Below are 19783 nucleotides of genomic sequence, written 5' to 3'. Positions count from 1 at the left end.
GGTTCTTCCTGAAAACCAATATGAGTAAACAATATTGTTGATGCCACGACAAGAGTCATATATATACCGATGTACATATTTAGCATACTACTCCCTCCGTTTCTAAATATAAATCTTTGGAGAGATTTCATTATGAACCACATACGGATGTATGTAGATGCATTTTAGAGTGTAGATTCATCCATTTTGCTTCGTATGTAGTCCATAGTGAAATCTCTACAAAGACTTGTATTTAGGAACGGAGGGAGTACATGAAAAGAACTGATACACGTCTAGAAGAACATGCATGTAGTAATGCAGGAGGTGTGATTATACGCCCTTTGAACCAGGCTCGAGTCCTCTTCAACTAAGATTTGGATGTCTATTCTTATTCATTAAATGGATATCTAGCTCCTCGCAGGTATCCCACATTCCTTTCGCAGTTCAAGAAAACAGACATGGTAACTGGTAAGGGGGAGCATACTGATGCCCGGCTAAAAAAACATTTTCGTTAAGTGTACAGTGTGCACAATCATTATGATGTTTCCAAGAGAGACATGCAAGTACATCTTTTTATGACTGCAACTTCTGATTAACTCAGCGTTACAAAATTTGAAATCCAAGATAGATCTGAGTCAAATATTCCTCAGAATGAATTCTACATGTCGAGGGTTCAGTTCTGGTACATAGGGAACTCAGTAAGACAATGGAGCCTGATAGCACCTTAGCTTCCGAAAGGACACGAACCACTTGCTGAGAACACATTTAATCTTTCCAAGTTCCAACTGGATCTGCATGCCGTCAAGGTCTAACTCGGAGAGGCTCGAAGAAGGAAAAAACATCTATCGTGTGAACAAGACATAATGCAGAGCACAGAATGAAATAACTTTGCACTCAGAGTGCTCATTCTTAATTTTGCATTTTCACTAGCCTGTAGACTATTTATTGACACAAATTCAGTAGAGAACAGAATCCTTTACCACTACTATGGCAAAGCTATCTTGAATGATGGGATCCATGAAGCAGCCTTGATTCTTCGGTCATACTTGTCCACATAAATCCACTACTGTTTTATAATTCCTCTGTATAGCACAGATTGTACGAAACACCATAGGTACAAAGTTGAAGGGAGAATATATTTTTTCCACTATAAATAGACAGTACTCAGTGTGACTGCGCAAGTAAGGAACCAGCACCCCCTCCCCCCTTTCCCCGCCTAACCGCTCCAAAGGAGAAAACATTCTTTTTAAGTGCCACACAAGTACTAGAAAAGAATGAATAATTCTCTTGTAGTATACCTAAAAAGTCTTCAAACTTTCTGTGCATTTGCATCCACCAAATTCTCTTCTTTTGCCAAATCTGCATGGCAATCTATGAAATACTCCTGCCGGTTCATCTGCCAAACTAACCCGCTCTTTATCCAAGTCACCTATTTCACCTTGATCTCATTTGCTGGATATGAAGCTCTGAAGGTTCTTAACTCTCAAGATAAGTCAAATACTCTGAAAAACTTAGACGTGTTGTTTACTTCTGTATCTGCATCAACTGTCTCAAGCATGGCTACTGTTGAAATGGAGGAATTCTCAAGCAAACAACTCTGGGTTTTGGCAATTTTAATGCTGATTGGCAGTGAGGTGTTCACTTCAGTACTTGGTCTTCACTTCATGAGGGCTAAATTCAATAAAGAAAATTCACTCAACACAAGGGACCACATATCTCATATTGATATTGAATCTATTAATGTTGCAAACTTTGATCCCAACACTAGCCATGGCACAAAAGATGCAGTTTCATTTTCTGAAATCCGCCTGGCAAACAAACAACATGTTGATCCCAAGACAACTGTACTTTTAGGTACTGCAGTGACGGTCTATCTTCTAATAACAAACTTAGGGAGCTCCTTACTTATTTACCTCTACCTTAAGTTAGTACCAGATGCACAAGAAGTTCTGAAGAGAAAAGGGGTTGGGCTCTTTTTATTTTCTGTATTTACAGCTATATCCTCGGTTGCAAACTGTGGCTTCACTCCAGTAAACGAGAATATGGTTATCTTCCAGAAGAACTCCGGTCTGCTATTGCTAATTATTCCTCAGATGCTAGTAGGAAATACATTATTTGCACCATGCTTGAGATTCATGGTGTGGTCACTCCAGAAGATTACCGGGAAACAAGAATGGTGTTACATTCTTGAGCATGCAAACGCCATCGGATACAGGCATCTTATGAGTACAAGAAAGTGTGCTTGCTTAATTTTAACTGTTGTGGGCTTCATAATTCTGCAAACCATATTGTTTTGCGCTTTGGAATGGAGCTCCGAGGCTTTGCAGGAAATGAGCAGCTATCAAAAGATAGTAGGTGCTCTTTTTCAGTCAACCAATGCAAGGCATGCTGGTGAAACTATTGTGGATCTGTCAAGCATCTCTTCGGCAATAATATTCCTATACATCGTCATGATGTAAGTTCCTTCTCTAACCTTCTCCCGGAAATAATATTGCTCATTGCGAAGAAAATTGCCTGGATTTACTGCAGCACTTACATTAGTAAAAAAAATCCTGAATTTACTGCGACCTTACATTAGGCAAATAGGGGTTCTATTGACTAGGTTGAATGATATGCAAATATGTCGTACTCCCTCCGTCTCAAAATTCTTGTCTTAGATTTGTCTAAATACGGATGTATCTAGTTACGTTTTAGTGTTAGATACATCCATATCTAGACAAATCTAAGACAAGAATTTTGGGACGGAGGGAGTACTTAACAAATAGCTTTATCTCATATAATAGAGTAAGAGACATCAGATTATCTAATGTATGCTATCATTCAGAAGAACTAATGTTAAGCTATACTTCTTAACGCATGTTTGCACCAACTTGTATCAGGTACCTTCCTGGCTACACATCATTTTTCACCAATTATGATGATCGGTATTCTAAGGATGAGAAGAGATACAACAGAAAAGGGCTATTGGAGGACTGGATCTTGTCCCAGCTGTCTTATTTGGCTATCTTTGTCATGCTAATTTGCATCACTGAGCGAGAAGCACTGACCACAGATCCACTTAATTTCAATGTTTTCAGCTTACTGTTTGAAATTGTAAGGCAAGTCACTGAAATCCACTACATTCTTAAGAGAAACTCATGGTTATTTTTGCCATGATTATCATTACTGAACTTCTGGCTGATCTGATGACTGATTATATTGCAGTGCATATGGAAACGTGGGCTTCTCGATGGGTTACAGCTGCAAGAGGTTACTGAAACAAGACCTACACTGCAAGGATGCTTCATATGGGTTTGTTGGGAAATGGAGCGATGAGGGGAAAATGATTCTGATCATAGTCATGGTCTTCGGGAGGCTTAAGGGGTACAATTTGAAGGGGGGAAAAGCATGGAAACTTAGATAGCATCAACTCTGTTAGGGCCTAGTATTCCCCCTCCCAAATAGGCAAATATGGTGTATAGCTTCAGACATGCATAACAAACCGCATCGTCGTTTTTCCTTCACCTATAATCTGTGTCCACCTTGTAGTCGTATGATGCTAGTAAGTATATGAATAAAAATACTAGTATAATAGTATAAAGATAGTTTTTTTTTTTTGAACTGGCAGTACAAAGATAGTAAGCACACACCTACAGGAGTGTTTGGTTTCCATTTACCGTAAGCATCGTCATACACATCACCCTGGTTCCCTACATCAATGCGACAATACCGAATCATCTAGCCTCCATAATTTACCCTTGGCAGTTCATACTTGATCCATCCTCCACGCATTCACCGAGAAAGGAAAGCGCGGGTAAATCTTAAACAAATAACACGATGACAAGACTTCTGGAAATCAGAGCTGTTGATGTCGGCCCTAGCACCAAGAGATGTGGTAACATGGTGTCAAATGCACACGTGATAGCACAGTGACTGATGCCTAGTGAGGGATGGACGGGTGGCTCGGTTCCACAACAATTTCGATGCGTGAACAGTGCAGCTAATGCAGGCAACCACCCCGAGTCAAACCACGGAGACGCGCCCCTAGCCGGTGACCTAGGGTGACCTCATACGATCGCAGCAATCCGCGCCGCGATCGAGCGGAACCGCGGATGGCAGCAGCCGAGATGGTGAACTGTCTGATTAGCTGGACGAGCTCGAGAGAAGTACCTGCATCTCGCGGGGTGGAAGCGACGGCGCGGCGGAGGAGTTTGGCAGCGGGAAGGACGAGACGGGCGGAGGGCGGGAGGCGGCGGCTGATCGAGCGGGGGCCGCACGCCGGCGAGTGGTGAGACCTATTCAGTTCGTTCACGGGCCTGTGACTTCGCTCGGCCGGATAAATTTCGTTTTCTCCCTCGACAAAACAGGCCCGTGAACAGAGTGTTACGAAGTTACAGGCCCGTGAACAGGAGGCACCCCTATTTTTCGAAATTATACTTCTTCAAAAGATCACTCTCATCTTTTTAGGTTGTGATCACGTGAGTTTTCTCTTTTTCGTACATCTGTTTATTCAAAAAAATTATTTTTTAAACTGTGCATTCAAATCTTAAACCGGCTTTACCATTGGATTTCTCACGTCGAGATCTTCAAAATAAGATCACATATCAATAAGTTTTGATGAACGTTTTTTTTTCATGAAAAAATTATACGAAGGAACCGAATCGGAAGCATATTTTTCTCCCTTTCTGAAAGGGGCACGGTCATGCCTCTAGCGAAAGCACAACCGTACCTCTCGCAGAAGCAAAACCGTGTCTCTCGTGAAAGAAAAAAAAACGCGTTTTCCGTTTTCGAGAGGCACGGCCGTGCCTCTCATGAAAGCACAATCATGCCTCTCACAGAAGCAAAACCATGCCTCTCGTGAAAGCAAAACCGTGCCTCTCGCGAAAAGAAAAGAAAAAGAAAACATGTTTTTTTCCATTTCCGAGAGGCACGATCGTGCCTCTCATGAAAGCACAACCGTGCCTCTCGCGAAAGCAAAATTATGCCTCTCGCTAAAGTAAAAAAACAGAAAACACATTTTTTTCCGTATTGGAGACTCGCAAAAGTAAAATCGTGCCTCGCGCGGAAGAAAAACTATGCCTCTCGCAGAAGAAAAATTAACAAAAAACACGTTTTTTTTTGTTTCCAAGAGGCATAGTTGTCCTCTTGCAGTAGCAAAAAATAAAGGAAATGCGAATTTTTTTTGCCCAAAAGCTAAGGAAGACCGGTGGAAAACAAAAAAGTCGAAAAAAACCCAAAAAAAGAAACCGTTCAAAAAGCCGATAACGCGTTCGGAAAATAAAAAACAAATTGAAGAGGGCACGACATGTGGCGGCGGTTGAGAGCGCGCCAACTGACGCGCTCTCAGCCCACCCTCAAGTGATCATTGTGAGGCTCTCGAAGGAAATATGAATATATTTTTTACTCTTTTATATGAATATATTTTTTACTCTTTTATTGGTCAAAGGAAATATGATTTTTTTTTCTTTCAAAAGTGCAATATATTATATGAATAGAGTACAATATATTATGAAGTTACAGGCAGAGAGAACAGAGTACAATATATTATATGAATATATTTTTTACTCTTTTATTGGTCAAAGGAAATATGATTTTTTTTTCCTTTTCAAAAGTGCATCAAAACGTTAGTGCTCACATATGAATATGAACTAAGATGATTGGATTTCTTGTGGTGAAATCATCTCATTCGTGTTCAAATTAAACTTGACACGGGTGCTCGTATATTTCTCAAATTTGTTTCAGGTTCTCTGATGCTATCTTAGTGTGTGCCTATATTTATGGGGATGAGTGTGCGTGTGTATATGTGGGTGCCTGTTTTAGGAGTTCGGCTAGACATACTCTGAGATGAGATGGTAGAGTGTGCCAATTTTCCCATGTTCCAGTCTTGAAGCTTAGGGCTCCTTTGATACAAAGGAATTCCATAGGATTTTTCAAGGATTTGGAAGTTTATGATTTCTCTCCCTATGATGGTCGTTTGATTCGTAGGATGGAAGTCCTTAATCATAGGATTCATTTATATTACATGTTGGAGGAAACTTTCATCCGCTCAAACCTCTTTGTTGCATTCTTTTGCTTTTCCTGTGTTGTCAAACACTCTTTCAAATCTTGTAGGGTACAAGAGAACATTAATTACACTCTATTCCTGGATTTTTCCTATTCTCACATTTTGAGAATCTTGCGAGTCAAAGAGACCCTTATCCTTTCTACTCATTTATTTGCTATCACATTGTTATCGTACAATATATTTCAACAACAATAATCTCAGGACCACTGAAGTCCCTTTTTCACTTCGGGGAGATCTATTGAACAATAGTCATGTCCGTTACAAGAGAGGGGATCAAGAAGTCAGGAGGATGATCATGTCACTCCACAAAAAGTTTCCCTTGTAACTAGCTCTGGCCAACGAATGCCGCAACACTGCTTTCCCGGGCATAATGCACAATCATCGCCTTGCCGAAAGAAGTCAACAACTTCCTAACAGTATTCCCTTCGTCTTTCTTTTAATCCGCGTACAAGATTTATCTTTTTTTTGCGGGTCATGCAAGATTTATCTAAAGTCAAACTATGCAAAGTTTAACCAAATTTATACTTAAAAATATTAGCATCTGCAGTATTAAAGTTATATAGTATGAAAAATAATTTAATGATGCATCTAGCGGTATTAATTTCATAATATGAATGTTGATATGATTTTCTAGAGCATTGGTAATAGTATAGTCGATAACAGATGTATAAAGTTGCCACGTCATATATAGTCAACATGTATAGTAGTTTTTATCAACAAAAACATTATACTAGCTTAGTTACTAAGAAGTACTACTATTCTCCTTTTTCTCTCTCCTCTTCTCTCTCATCCAACTCGGTAAAAATATAATACTTTACTCCTTATGGCCTGCTGACTTTACCTTGTTGGATTGCTTTTGGAAAGTTTGACTATATACAGAATAAAGAATCATTTACCAGTAGCTTGGAATGGCATAGCAAGGGGAAAATATTACTCCCTCCTATCTCAGTTAAATGACGCAACCTCTTTAGGGTCTCTTTGATCCGCATGATTCCAAAGATTTAGGAATAGAAAATGTATAGGATTAAAGTGGCATGCCCAGTGAAAACTTATGGGACTAGCAATGAGTGTTTGATGCCACGGGAGAAAAGAAGAAATTATAAAATAAAAGTAAAAAGGCTAGAGTGGATGTTCGATTTTCTATGAAACGTGGTACAAAGGACTTTCTCCTATAAATCAAAGGCCGGCGTAGGAAAAACTCCTAAGGACTTGAATCCTTCAAAAATGCTATAGAATTCCTTTGATTTGAGATTCAGAGGAGCCCTTGCCGTGTTTATTTTACACGATATAAAGCTTGCGTCAACGGGAACATTGCGTCAAGCAGACGGTCACCGATCCACACACGCACACTCACGCTCCCTTGTCACTTTGCCTGCGTCGGATGCGTGTCGCCGAAGGCTTCTAGACCACGAAGCATCAGCTAAGGAAATGAAAGAGACACACGAGGCACCTCCATCCAATCCAAAATAAACAAGAGCGAGGAGGGGTTTGGTTTGGTGAGACGTGCGACGGTGCGAGCGAGAGGGGGGCAAGAGGACAAAGCAGCCAACTCGGCCAAGTGCGTCACCTGACTCGGACGCCCCCGTCCCCCGTCCACCGCTCCCGTCCCGTCTCCACCTCCCACCGGATCCTCTGCGGCCTTCCACCGCGGCCCCGGTCTCCGAAGCCTGCACCGCGCCGTTGATTCCCTCCACTAGCCTCGCAACACGTGCGCGCGCAGCAGGGGTCTCTGCGTCCGCGTGGCCGCAGAGGATCCGGGGACGCTGACGCGTACCTGCTTCCCGCCGGTGATGGCCAATGCGATGGCTGCCTCGCTCTTCTGCCCCCACGCCTGAGCCCACCCGTCTCAATGGATGTCTAGCCCCACCAGTTCCGGCCCGCATGTCAGTGGACGGTCGGGTAGGAAAATCAGGTGGCCGGGGACGGAGGAGTCCACGTGCTCGGCCCTCGCGGCCCCGGAGGTCGGTGCGGATCCGAGTCAGCTCCCATTCCTCGGCGGCCGAGAATTGTCCGGAATGCCCCGCTCGCTGTCGCTGGGTTCGTTCACACCTGTGCACCGGCTTTTGCACCGGTGACGTCGTGGTCCGTCCTCGTGGTGTCCAGCTCGCCCCGCCGACCTCGTCTTTTCGCTGAGTTTGGTCGCTAGCGGGGGCATTGGCGATCTCATCGGATGCGGATGCCGAGAATGCCCTCGGTCGACCGGCATCTTTTCTTTTCTATCGCGTTACGTGCGTGTGGGGCGGGGGTGGGGCGTAAAAAAGATATACACGTCGGTCGTGCGTGGAAGAAAGGTGACATCAAAGATACTACAGTCGTTTCGGAAACGGAGTGTGCTACTATGTGGTACTCCCTCCTTTTCAAAATAGATGACCCAATTTTGTATTAAAGTTAGTATAAAATTGGGTCATCTATTCTGAAACGGAGGAAGTAGTATGTAGTAGGAGCCAGCGAGCTGTGTTTTCTGTGAACCTAGACGTGAAGCAGCTATTGGAACGTTCACTGGGTTCAATGTGTTTTCTGTGAACCTAGACGTGAAGCAGCTATTGGAACGTTCACTGGGTTCAAATTTTCTCGAAAGGAAAAGGGTCGTTGTGTCGTGCAGAGTGTCTAGACTCGTCTACAATAATTTTGTTTTGGAAAAATTGTAATAAAGCTAGTACATTGTAGAAACACAAATATTAATAAACCCCACCTCCTACCATCTCCACAGATATTTATATTTTCTTAGGATAAAAACTGAGTTTTTTTGTTCAAAAACATCAGGAGTTTCTGACGCTATTACACGCAGAATGCAGTCCGGCGGGTCTGAAACCAAACTTTACATAACTCATTACAAAATCATTATCGTTGGATAAAATCTGTAAGAAGTTTTAAATGGGCCGGGAAGAATTATTCTTTTTGACTTTTTCAAAAGTATTAGGATGGTCCGTCAACTAAAAAACCGGCAACTCTTACTCCCTTAACTTTCAAACCGCCCTTAACTTTCAAACCGGATAACTCTAGTTTCTCATACTGCTTTGGATAGTGGTTTTGACCAATCTTGACACATCACTGGTTTGACTGCCACGGTCCTTGCGCCTCTACACTTGAATATGCTCGTCAATCACGTCGAGGCGACTTGAACTCCGCCTCAGTGTTTTACTCCCTCTGTTCCTAAATACTTGTCTTTTTAGGCATTTTAACAAGTGACTACATACGAAGTAAAATGAGTGAATCTATACTTAAAATATGTCTACATACATCCGTATGTGATAGTCATTTAAAATGCCTAGAAAGACAAGTATTTAAGAACGGAGGGAGTAGTTGAGGCCGCGAACACGGATGAGGGCGTGGGCTGTTAGAGTAGTCACTATGGTATACGACTTCTAGTCCAAGTCAGTTTTGTACCCTACCCCAAGTCGGTTTGTACCCTCTTATATACTCTTGTATGCCGCACCAAATCAATAATAAGCAACAGTTTTATTCAGCTATCATGGTATCAGATACCGGTCCCAGAGTTTAGGGTATGACTCCGCCAACGCCACCGCCGCCGCCGCCGCCCGGCTACTTCGAGCGCCGGGCCGCACTCATCGCCAAGGCTGCCAACGCCGCGGCCGCCTCTCTCTCGGCCCTCCATAAAACTACCCTGCACCCATCCTCGCCGCACCAATATCTCTTGCTGACACAATCTCCGACGTCAGCCCCTACATCCCCATAGTTCTTGATCTCGCCGCCCACAACTACTACCATTGGAGACATCTCTTCGATCTCCACCTCGGCCGCTGCAACCTGCACTCGCATGTCGCCGCCAACTGTCTTCCCCGCCCCGACGATCCGCAATGGTTGAAAGACGATCTCGCGATTGTCCAGTGGTTCTACACCCGCATCACCACCGAGATCTTCAACATGCTCGATCACGACGGCGCCACCGCTGCCAACATCTGGCACTCCCTCCGTCAGCTCTTCCAAAGCAACACCGACGCTCGGAAAAACGCTCTCCACACCGAGCTTCGCAATATGGTGCAAGGAGACGCCCCGGTGAACCTGTTCTGCCAGCGCGTTAAGACCATTGGTGATGAGCTCCGCGAACTCGGCGATACAGTTAGCGACTCACAGCTAATCAATATCGTCGTCGTCGGCCTCAGCGAAGACTTTGACAAGCAAGCCTCGTTCATACCGATGATACGGCCCCCTCCTACCTTCGCTGAAGTTCGTTCCTTGCTACAACTCGCGGCGGAAACACAAGCTCGCAAGGACTCTCGCCCCAAGGTCTTTCATGCTGCGGCTCGTCCTCCTCTGTCGTCTACACCAGCGCCGCCTTCCAGGCCGGCTCCTGCCGCCGGGCCGTCCGCATCGTCATCTGTTCAACCGCCCCCAGGCTGGCGTCCTAGTCCGAACTACCGCGGCAAAAACCCTATCTACAGGCCGCCGTCGACTCATTCGGTTCCGCCTACGACATCACCAGCACCGAGTCCTGCACCACCCACCAGTGCTCCATCTGCGGTTGCATGGCGGCCTCCTCATGATCCTTGGACGGGGCTTGTTCAAGCATGGCCCATGCCCTGGTCCGCTCCGTCCACCCTCGGTGCTCCGCCGGCATACTCAGGTGCCTGGCAACCCGGCCTTCGGCCGCCTACTGGTGCTCCCGGAGTTCTCAACCCCCGACAGCCGGCCAATGCCTATCACGCCGCCCCGACGTATGCTCCTTATGGTCATTACAGCACCGACGGCGGCGCCTACTACACACCTCAGCCGGCCCTGCTCCCGACGCCACCCCCACCACAGCCGGCCAATGCCTACTACACTCCCCAGCCGGCCCTACTGCCTTCACCATCGTATCCGCCGGCACTGCTTCCGACGCCACCCTCACCTGCGACGCCGAGCTGGGATCAAGCTGCCTTTCTCCAGGCCATGAATAACTTTGCTGCACAAGGAAACTCAGGTACGGATTGGATCTTTGATTCAGGGGCCTCTAGTCATATGTCTGCATCTAGTAATTGGTTATCTTCTTGCACTAAATCTCCTTTCCCTTCCATTATCCTTGGAGATGGATCATCTATTCCTATATATTGTGTTGGTCAGGCTCAACTTCCCTCTTCCACCAAACCTCTTTTACTTCGCGATGTTCTAGTTGCACCCGCCCTCATTAAAAATCTTATCTCTGTTCGCCAATTTACTTGCGACAATCTAGTTTCGGCTGAATTTGACCCTTTTGGTTTATCTGTGAAGGATTACCTGACCAAGGCCGAGATCGCTCGCTTCAATAGCTCCGGTGATCTTTATTCTCTTAATGGAGTTCCTGCCGCCACCCCTCCAACATCCATGCTGGCCTCCGTCGATCTCTGGCATCGTCGCTTGGGCCATCCCAACCCCGCCGTCTTAGCTTCTATGCTTAGTGAATTTACCATACCATGTAATAGGGACTCTCATAATTCTGTGTTTTGCGAGTCTTGTCAATTAGGCAAACATGTGCGTCTTCCCTTTAGTTCCTCTAGTTCTTGTAGCACTTATCCCTTTGAATTAATACATTGTGATTTATGGACCTCTCCCATTGCAAGTGTTTCGGGTTTTAAATACTACCTTGTTATCCTAGATGATTTCACCCACTTTGTCTGGACTTTTCCTCTACGCAACAAATCCGAGGTCCATTCTCTTTTCCTTAATTTTCAACGCTATGTGTCTGTTCACTTCTTCCTCCCAATTCGCTTTATCCAATGTGACAATGGTCGCGAGTTTGATAACATTAAAAATCGTACTTTCTTCTTACAACATGGCATCCTGCTTAGGTTCTCATGTCCCTACACCTCCCCTCAAAATGGTAAAGCAGAACGCTCTCTTCGCACCCTCAATGATATAGTTCGCACTCTCCTCATTCAATCATCTATGCCTCCCAAGTTTTGGGCTGAAGCCCTACACATGGCCACCTTCCTTCTAAATATTCGACCTTCTAAAACTAAACCCAACACTACTCCCTATTATTCCCTCGTTCTTTCCCACCCCGACTACTCCGCGGTTCGTGTTTTCGGCTGTCTCTGTTTTCCCAATGCCTGCGCCACTTCTGCAAATAAATTGTCACCACGCTCTATCCCATGTGCTTTTCTCGGCTTCTCTGACGAGCACAAAAGCTATCGCTGTCTCGACCTTCACACCGGACACGTTCATGTCTCTCGTCATGTCACGTTTGCTGAGCACATTTTTCCTTTCTCACAACGCACTACTACTGTTGGGAATCGTAGCATAATTTTAAAATTTTCCTACGCTCACCAAGATGCATCTATGGAGTATACTAGCAACGAGGGGAAAGGAGTGCATCTACATACCCTTGTAGATCGCGAGCGGAAGCGTTCCAATGAACGTGGATGACGGAGTCGTACTCGCCGTGATCCAAATCACCGATGACCGAGTGCCGAACGGACGGCACCTCCGCGTTCAACACACGTACGGTGCAGCGACGTCTCCTCCTTATTGATCCAGCAAGGGGGAAGGAGAGGTTGATGGAGATCCAGCAGCACGACGGCGTGGTGGTGGATGTGGCGGGTCTCGGCAGGGCTTCGCCGAGCTTCTGCGAGACGGAGAGGTGTAGCAGGGGAGGAGGGAGGCGCCCAAGGTTGTAGGTTGCTGCCCTCCCTCCCCCCTTTATATAGGCCCCCTGGGGGGGCCGTCCCTGGAGATGGGATCTCAAGGGGGGGCGGCGGCCAAAGGGGGGAAGGGGGTGCCTTGCCCCCCAAGGCAAGTGGGAAGCCCCCCACCCTAGGGTTCCCAACCCTAGGCGCATGGGGGGAGGCCCATGGGGGGGCGCCCAGCCCACTAGGGGCTGGTTCCCTTCCCACTTCAGCCCACGTGGCCCTCCGGGATAGGTGGCCCCACCCGGTGGACCCCCGGGACCCTTCCGGTGGTCCCGGTACAATACCGGTAACCCCCGAAACTTTCCCGGTGGCCGAAACTTGACTTCCTATATATAATTCTTCACCTCCGGACCATTCCGGAACCTCTCGTGACGTCCGGGATCTCATCCGGGACTCCGAACAACTTTCGGGTTTCCGCATACACATATCTCTACAACCCTAGCGTCACCGAACCTTAAGTGTGTAGACCCTACGGGTTCGGGAGACATGCAGACATGACCGAGACGCCTCTCCGGTCAATAACCAACAGCGGGATCTGGATACCCATGTTGGCTCCCACATGTTCCACGATGATCTCATCGGATGAACCACGGTGTCGAGGATTCAATCAATCCCGTATGCAATTCCCTTTGTCAATCGGTATGTTACTTGCCCGAGATTCGATCGTCGGTATCCCAATACCTTGTTCAATCTCGTTACCGGCAAGTCTCTTTACTCGTACCGCAATGCATGATCCCGTGACTAACGCCTTAGTCACATTGAGCTCATTATGATGATGCATTACCGAGTGGGCCCAGAGATACCTCTCCGTCACACGGAGTGACAAATCCCAGTCTCGATCCGTGCCAACCCAACAGACACTTTCGGAGATACCCGTAGTGCACCTTTATAGTCACCCAGTTACGTTGTGACGTTTGGCACACCCAAAGCACTCCTACGGTATCCGGGAGTTGCACGATCTCATGGTCTAAGGAAAAGATACTTGACATTGGAAAAGCTCTAGCAAACGAAACTACACGATCTTTTATGCTATGCTTAGGATTGGGTCTTGTCCATCACATCATTCTCCTAATGATGTGATCCCGTTATCAATGACATCCAATGTCCATAGTCAGGAAACCATGACTATCTGTTGATCAACGAGCTAGTCAACTAGAGGCTTACTAGGGACACGTTGTGGTCTATGTATTCACACATGTATTACGATTTCCGGACAATACAATTATAGCATGAACAATAGACAATTACCATGAACAAAGAAATATAATAATAACCATTTATTATTGCCTCTAGGGCATATTTCCAACAGTCTCCCACTTGCACTAGAGTCAATAATCTAGTTACATTGTGATGAATCGAACACCCATTGCGTCCTGGTGTTGATCATGTTTTGCCCTAGGGAGAGGTTTAGTCAACGGATCTGCTACATTCAGGTCCGTATGTACTTTACAAATATCTATGTCTCCATTTTGAACACTTTCACGAATGGAGTTGAAGCGACGCTTGATATGCCTGGTCTTCCTGTGAAACCTGGGCTCCTTCGCAAGGGCAATAGCTCCAGTGTTGTCACAGAAGAGAGTCATCGGGCCCGACGCATTGGGAATCACCCCTAGGTCGGTAATGAACTCCTTCATCCAGACTGCTTCCTGTGCTGCCTCCGAGGCTGCCATGTACTCCGCTTCACATGTAGATCCCGCCACGACGCTTTGCTTGCAACTGCACCAGCTTACTGCTCCTCCATTCAAAATATACACGTATCCGGTCTGTGACTTCGAGTCATCCAGATCTGTGTCGAAGCTAGCGTCGACGTAACCCTTTACGACGAGCTCTTCGTCACCTCCATAAACGAGAAACATATCCTTAGTCCTTTTCAGGTACTTCAGGATATTCTTGACCGCTGTCCAGTGTTCCATGCCGGGATTACTTTGGTACCTTCCTACCAAACTTACGGCAAGGTTTACATCAGGTCTGGTACACAGCATGGCATACATAATAGACCCTATGGCCGAGGCATAGGGGATGACACTCATCTTTTCTATATCTTCTGCCGTGGTCGGGCATTGAGCCGTGCTCAATTGCACACCTTGCAATACAGGCAAGAACCCCTTCTTGGACTGATCCATATTGAACTTCTTCAATATCTTGTCAAGGTATGTACTCTGTGAAAGACCAATGAGGCGTCTTGATCTATCTCTATAGATCTTGATGCCTAATATATAAGCAGCTTCTCCAAGGTCCTTCATTGAAAAACACTTATTCAAATAGGCCTTTATACTTTCCAAGAATTCTATATCATTTCCCATCAATAGTATGTCATCCACATATAATATGAGAAATGCTACAGAGCTCCCACTCACTTTCTTGTAAACACAGGCTTCTCCATAAGTCTGTGTAAACCCAAACGCTTTGATCATCTCATCAAAGCGAATGTTCCAACTCCGAGATGCTTGCACCAGCCCATAGATTGAGCGCTGGAGCTTGCATACTTTGTTAGCATTCTTAGGATCGACAAAACCTTCCGGCTGCATCATATACAACTCTTCCTTAAGGAAGCCGTTAAGGAATGCCGTTTTGACGTCCATCTGCCATATCTCATAATCATAGTATGCGGCAATTGCTAACATGATTCGGACGGACTTCAGCTTCGCTACGGGTGAGAAAGTCTCATCGTAGTCAACCCCTTGAACTTGTCGATAACCCTTAGCGACAAGTCGAGCTTTGTAGATGGTCACATTACCATCTGCGTCCGTCTTCTTCTTAAAGATCCATTTGTTTTCTATGGCTCGCCGCTCATCGGGCAAGTCAGTCAAAGTCCATACTTTGTTTTCATACATGGATTCTATCTCGGATTTCATGGCTTCTAGCCATTTGTCGGAATCCGGGCCCGCCATCGCTTCTTCATAGTTCGAAGGTTCACCGTTGTCTAACAACATGATTTCCAGGACAGGGTTGCCGTACCACTCTGGTGCGGAACGTGTCCTTGTGGACCTACGAAGTTCAGTAACTTGATCCGAAGCTTCATGATCATCATCATTAACTTCCTCCCCAGTCGGTGTAGGCACCACAGGAACATTTTCCCGCGCTGCGCTACTTTCCGGTTCGGAAGGGGTGACTATCACCTCATCAAGTTCCACTTTCCTCCCACTCAATTCTTTCGAGAGAAACTCCTTCTCCAGAAAGGACCCGTTCTTGGCAACGAAGATCTTGCCTTCGGATCTGAGGTAGAAGGTATACCCAATAGTTTCCTTAGGGTATCCTATGAAGACGCATTTTTCCGACTTGGGTTCGAGCTTTTCAGGTTGAAGTTTCTTGACATAAGCATCGCATCCCCAAACTTTTAGAAACGACAGCTTAGGTTTCTTCCCAAACCATAATTCATACGGTGTCGTCTCAACGGATTTCGACGGAGCCCTATTTAAAGTGAATGCGGCAGTCTCTAAAGCATAGCCCCAAAATGAGAGCGGTAAATCGGTAAGAGACATCATAGATCGCACCATATCCAATAGAGTGCGATTACGACGTTCGGACACACCATTTCTCTGAGGTGTTCCAGGCGGCGTGAGTTGTGAAACTATTCCACATTTCCTTAAGTGTGCACCAAACTCGTGACTTAAATATTCTCCACCACGATCTGATCGTAAGAATTTTATTTTTCTGTCACGTTGATTCTCAACCTCACTCTGAAATTCCTTGAACTTTTCAAAGGTTTCAGACTTGTGTTTCATTAGGTAGACATACCCATATCTACTTAAGTCATCAGTGAGAGTGAGAACATAACGATATCCTCCGCGAGCCTCAACACTCATTGGACCGCACACATCGGTATGTATGATTTCCAATAAGTTGGTTGCTCGCTCCATTGTTCCGGAGAACGGAGTCTTGGTCATCTTACCCATGAGGCATGGTTCGCACGTGTCAAATGATTCGTAATCAAGAGACTCCAAAAGTCCATCTGCATGGAGCTTCTTCATGCGCTTGACACCAATGTGACCAAGGCGGCAGTGCCACAAGTATGTGGGACTATCGTTATCAACTTTACATCTTTTGGTATTCACACTATGAACATGTGTAACATCACGTTCGAGATTCATCAAAAATAAACCATTGACCAGCGGGGCATGACCATAAAACATATCTCTCAAATAAATAGAACAACCATTATTCTCGGATTTAAATGAGTAGCCATCTCGAATTAAACGAGATCCAGATACAATGTTCATGCTCAAAGCTGGCACTAAATAACAATTATTGAGGTTTAAAACTAATCCCGTGGGTAGATGCAGAGGTAGCGTGCCGACGGCGATCACATCGACCTTGGAACCATTCCCGACGCGCATCGTCACCTCGTCCTTCGCCAGTCTCCGTTTATTCCGTAGTTCCTGTTTTGAGTTACAAATATGAGCAACCGCACCGGTATCAAATACCCAGGAGCTACTACGAGTACTGGTAAGGTACACATCAATTACATGTATATCACATATACCTTTGGTGTTGCCGGCCTTCTTCTTGTCCGCTAAGTATTTGGGGCAGTTCCGCTTCCAGTGACCACTTCCCTTGCAATAAAAGCACTCAGTCTCGGGCTTGGGTCCATTCTTTGACTTCTTCCCAGTAACTGGTTTACCGGGCGCGGCAACTCCCTTGCCGTCCTTCTTGAAGTTCTTCTTACCCTTGCCCTTCTTGAACTTAGTGGTTTTATTCACCATCAACACTTGATGTTCTTTTCTGATCTCCCCTTCCGCTGATTTCAGCATTGAATATACCTCAGGAATGGTCTTTTCCATCCCCTGCATATTGTAGTTCATCACAAAGCTCTTGTAGCTTGGTGGAAGCGACTGGAGGATTCTGTCAATGACCGCGTCATCCGGGAGATTAACTCCCAGCTGAGACAAGCGGTTGTGCAACCCAGACATTCTGAGTATGTGCTCACTAACAGAACTGTTCTCCTCCATTTTACAGCTGAAGAACTTGTCGGAGACATCATATCTCTCGACCCGGGCATGAGCTTGAAAAACCAGTTTCAGCTCCTCGAACATCTCATATGCTCCATGTTTCTCAAAACGCTTTTGGAGACCCGGTTCTAAGCTGTAAAGCATGCCGCACTGAACGAGGGAGTAATCATCAGCACGCTGCTGCCAAGCGTTCATAACGTCTTGGTTTCTGGGATTGGTGCATCACCTAGCGGTGCTTCTAAGACATAATCTTTCTTGGCTACTATGAGGATGATCCTCAGGTTCCGGACCCAGTCCGTATAGTTGCTGCCATCATCTTTCAGCTTGGTTTTCTCTAGGAACGCGTTGAAATTGAGGACAACGTTGGCCATTTGATCTACAAGACATAGTGTAAAGATTTTAGACTAAGTTCATGATAATTAAGTTCATCTAATCAAATTATTAATGAACTCCCACTCAGATAGACATCCCTCTAGTCATCTAAGTGAAACATGATCCGAGTTAACTAGGCCGTGTCCGATCATCACGTGAGACGGACTAGTCAAGATCGGTGAACATCTCCATGTTGATCGTATCTTCTATACGACTCATGCTCGACCTTTCGGTCCTCCGTGTTCCGAGGCCATGTCTGTACATGCTAGGCTCGTCAAGTCAACCTAAGTGTATTGCGTGTGTTCCGAGGCCATGTCTGTACATGCTAGGCTCGTCAACACCCGTTGTATTCGAACGTTAGAATCTATCACACCCGATCATCACGTGGTGCTTCGAAACAACGAACCTTCGCAACGGTGCACAGTTAGGGTGAACACTTTCTTGAAATTATTATAAGGGATCATCTTACTTACTACCGTCGTTCTAAGCAAATAAGATGCAAAAACATGATAAACATCACATGCAATCAAATAGTGACATGATATGGCCAATATCATTATGCTCCTTTGATCTCCATCTTCGGGGCACCATGATCATCTTCGTCACCGGCATGACACCATGATCTCCATCATCATGATCTCCATTGTGTCTTCATGAAGTCGTCACGCCAACGATTACTTCTACTTCTATGGCTAACGCGTTTAGCAACAAAGTAAAGTAATTTACATGGCGTTATTCAATGACACGCAGGTCATGCAAAATAATAAAGACAACTCCTATGGCTCCTGCCGGTTGTCATACTCATCGACATGCAAGTCGTGATTCCTATTACAAGAATATGATCAATCTCATACATCACATATATCATTCATCACATCTTCTGGCCATATCACATCACATAACACATGCTGCAAAAACAAGTTAGACGTCCTCTAATTGTTGTTGCAAGTTTTTACGTGGTTTGTAGGTTTCTAGCAAGAACGTTTCTTACCTACGTATGACCACAACGTGATTTGCCAATTTCTATTTACCCTTCATAAGGACCCTTTTCATCGAATCCGTTCCGACTAAAGTAGGAGAGACAGACACCCGCTAGCCACCTTATGCAACTAGTGCATGTCAGTCGGTGGAACCTGTCTCACGTAAGCGTACGTGTAAGGTCGGTCCGGGCCGCTTCATCCTACAATGCCGCCGAAACAAGAAACGACTAGTAGCGGCAAGAAGAATTGGCAACATCAACGCCCACAACTGCTTTGTGTTCTACTCGTGCATAGTAACTACGCATAGGCCTGGCTCATGATGCCACTGTTGGGAATCGTAGCATAATTTTAAAATTTTCCTACGCTCACCAAGATGCATCTATGGAGTATACTAGCAACGAGGGGAAAGGAGTGCATCTACATACCCTTGTAGATCGCGAGCGGAAGCGTTCCAATGAACGTGGATGACGGAGTCGTACTCGCCGTGATCCAAATCACCGATGACCGAGTGCCGAACGGACGGCACCTCCGCGTTCAACACACGTACGGTGCAGCGACGTCTCCTCCTTCTTGATCCAGCAAGGGGGAAGGAGAGGTTGATGGAGATCCAGCAGCACGACGGCGTGGTGGTGGATGTAGCGGGTCTCGGCAGGGCTTCGCCGAGCTTCTGCGAGACGGAGAGGTGTAGCAGGGGAGGAGGGAGGCGCCCAAGGTGTAGGTTGCTGCCCTCCCTCCCCCCCTTTATATAGGCCCCCTGGGGGGGGCGCCGGCCCTGGAGATGGGATCTCAAGGGGGGGGGGGGGCGGCCAAAGGGGGGAAGGGGGTGCCTTGCCCCCCAAGGCAAGTGGGAAGCCC

The 19783-nt window shown here is 46.0% G+C and overlaps 1 protein-coding gene across 1 annotated transcript; it reads left to right on the top strand.

Annotated features, from left to right (window-relative positions):
- Positions 1-1174: 1174 nt before the first annotated feature.
- On the top strand, positions 1175-3529 carry LOC123144126 (probable cation transporter HKT6). The gene is made up of 3 exons (XM_044563159.1): positions 1175-2434; positions 2859-3077; positions 3184-3529. Exons 1-3 carry the CDS (start codon positions 1254-1256, stop codon positions 3380-3382), a joined length of 1599 nt encoding a protein of 532 aa, XP_044419094.1. The 5' UTR covers positions 1175-1253; the 3' UTR covers positions 3383-3529.
- Positions 3530-19783: the final 16254 nt, after the last annotated feature.

The sequence above is a fragment of the Triticum aestivum genome, chromosome 6D, assembly GCF_018294505.1.
Source record: "Triticum aestivum cultivar Chinese Spring chromosome 6D, IWGSC CS RefSeq v2.1, whole genome shotgun sequence".
Taxonomy (NCBI): domain Eukaryota; kingdom Viridiplantae; phylum Streptophyta; class Magnoliopsida; order Poales; family Poaceae; genus Triticum; species Triticum aestivum.
The sequence above is the reverse complement of the archived record's forward strand: the minus strand, read 5'-3'. Positions and strand labels throughout refer to the sequence as shown.

What these genes read in the sequence shown, in the direction of transcription:
- LOC123144126 (XM_044563159.1), top strand. Translation starts at nt 1,254, where the DNA reads ATGAATAATTCTCTTGTAGTATACCTAAAAAGTCTTCAAACTTTCTGT. An exon ending in TTCCTATACATCGTCATGAT is followed by an intron (nt 2,435 to 2,858) that starts GTAAGTTCCTTC and finishes AACTTGTATCAG; the next exon opens with GTACCTTCCTGGCTACACAT. An exon ending in TTACTGTTTGAAATTGTAAG is followed by an intron (nt 3,078 to 3,183) that starts GCAAGTCACTGA and finishes ATTATATTGCAG; the next exon opens with TGCATATGGAAACGTGGGCT.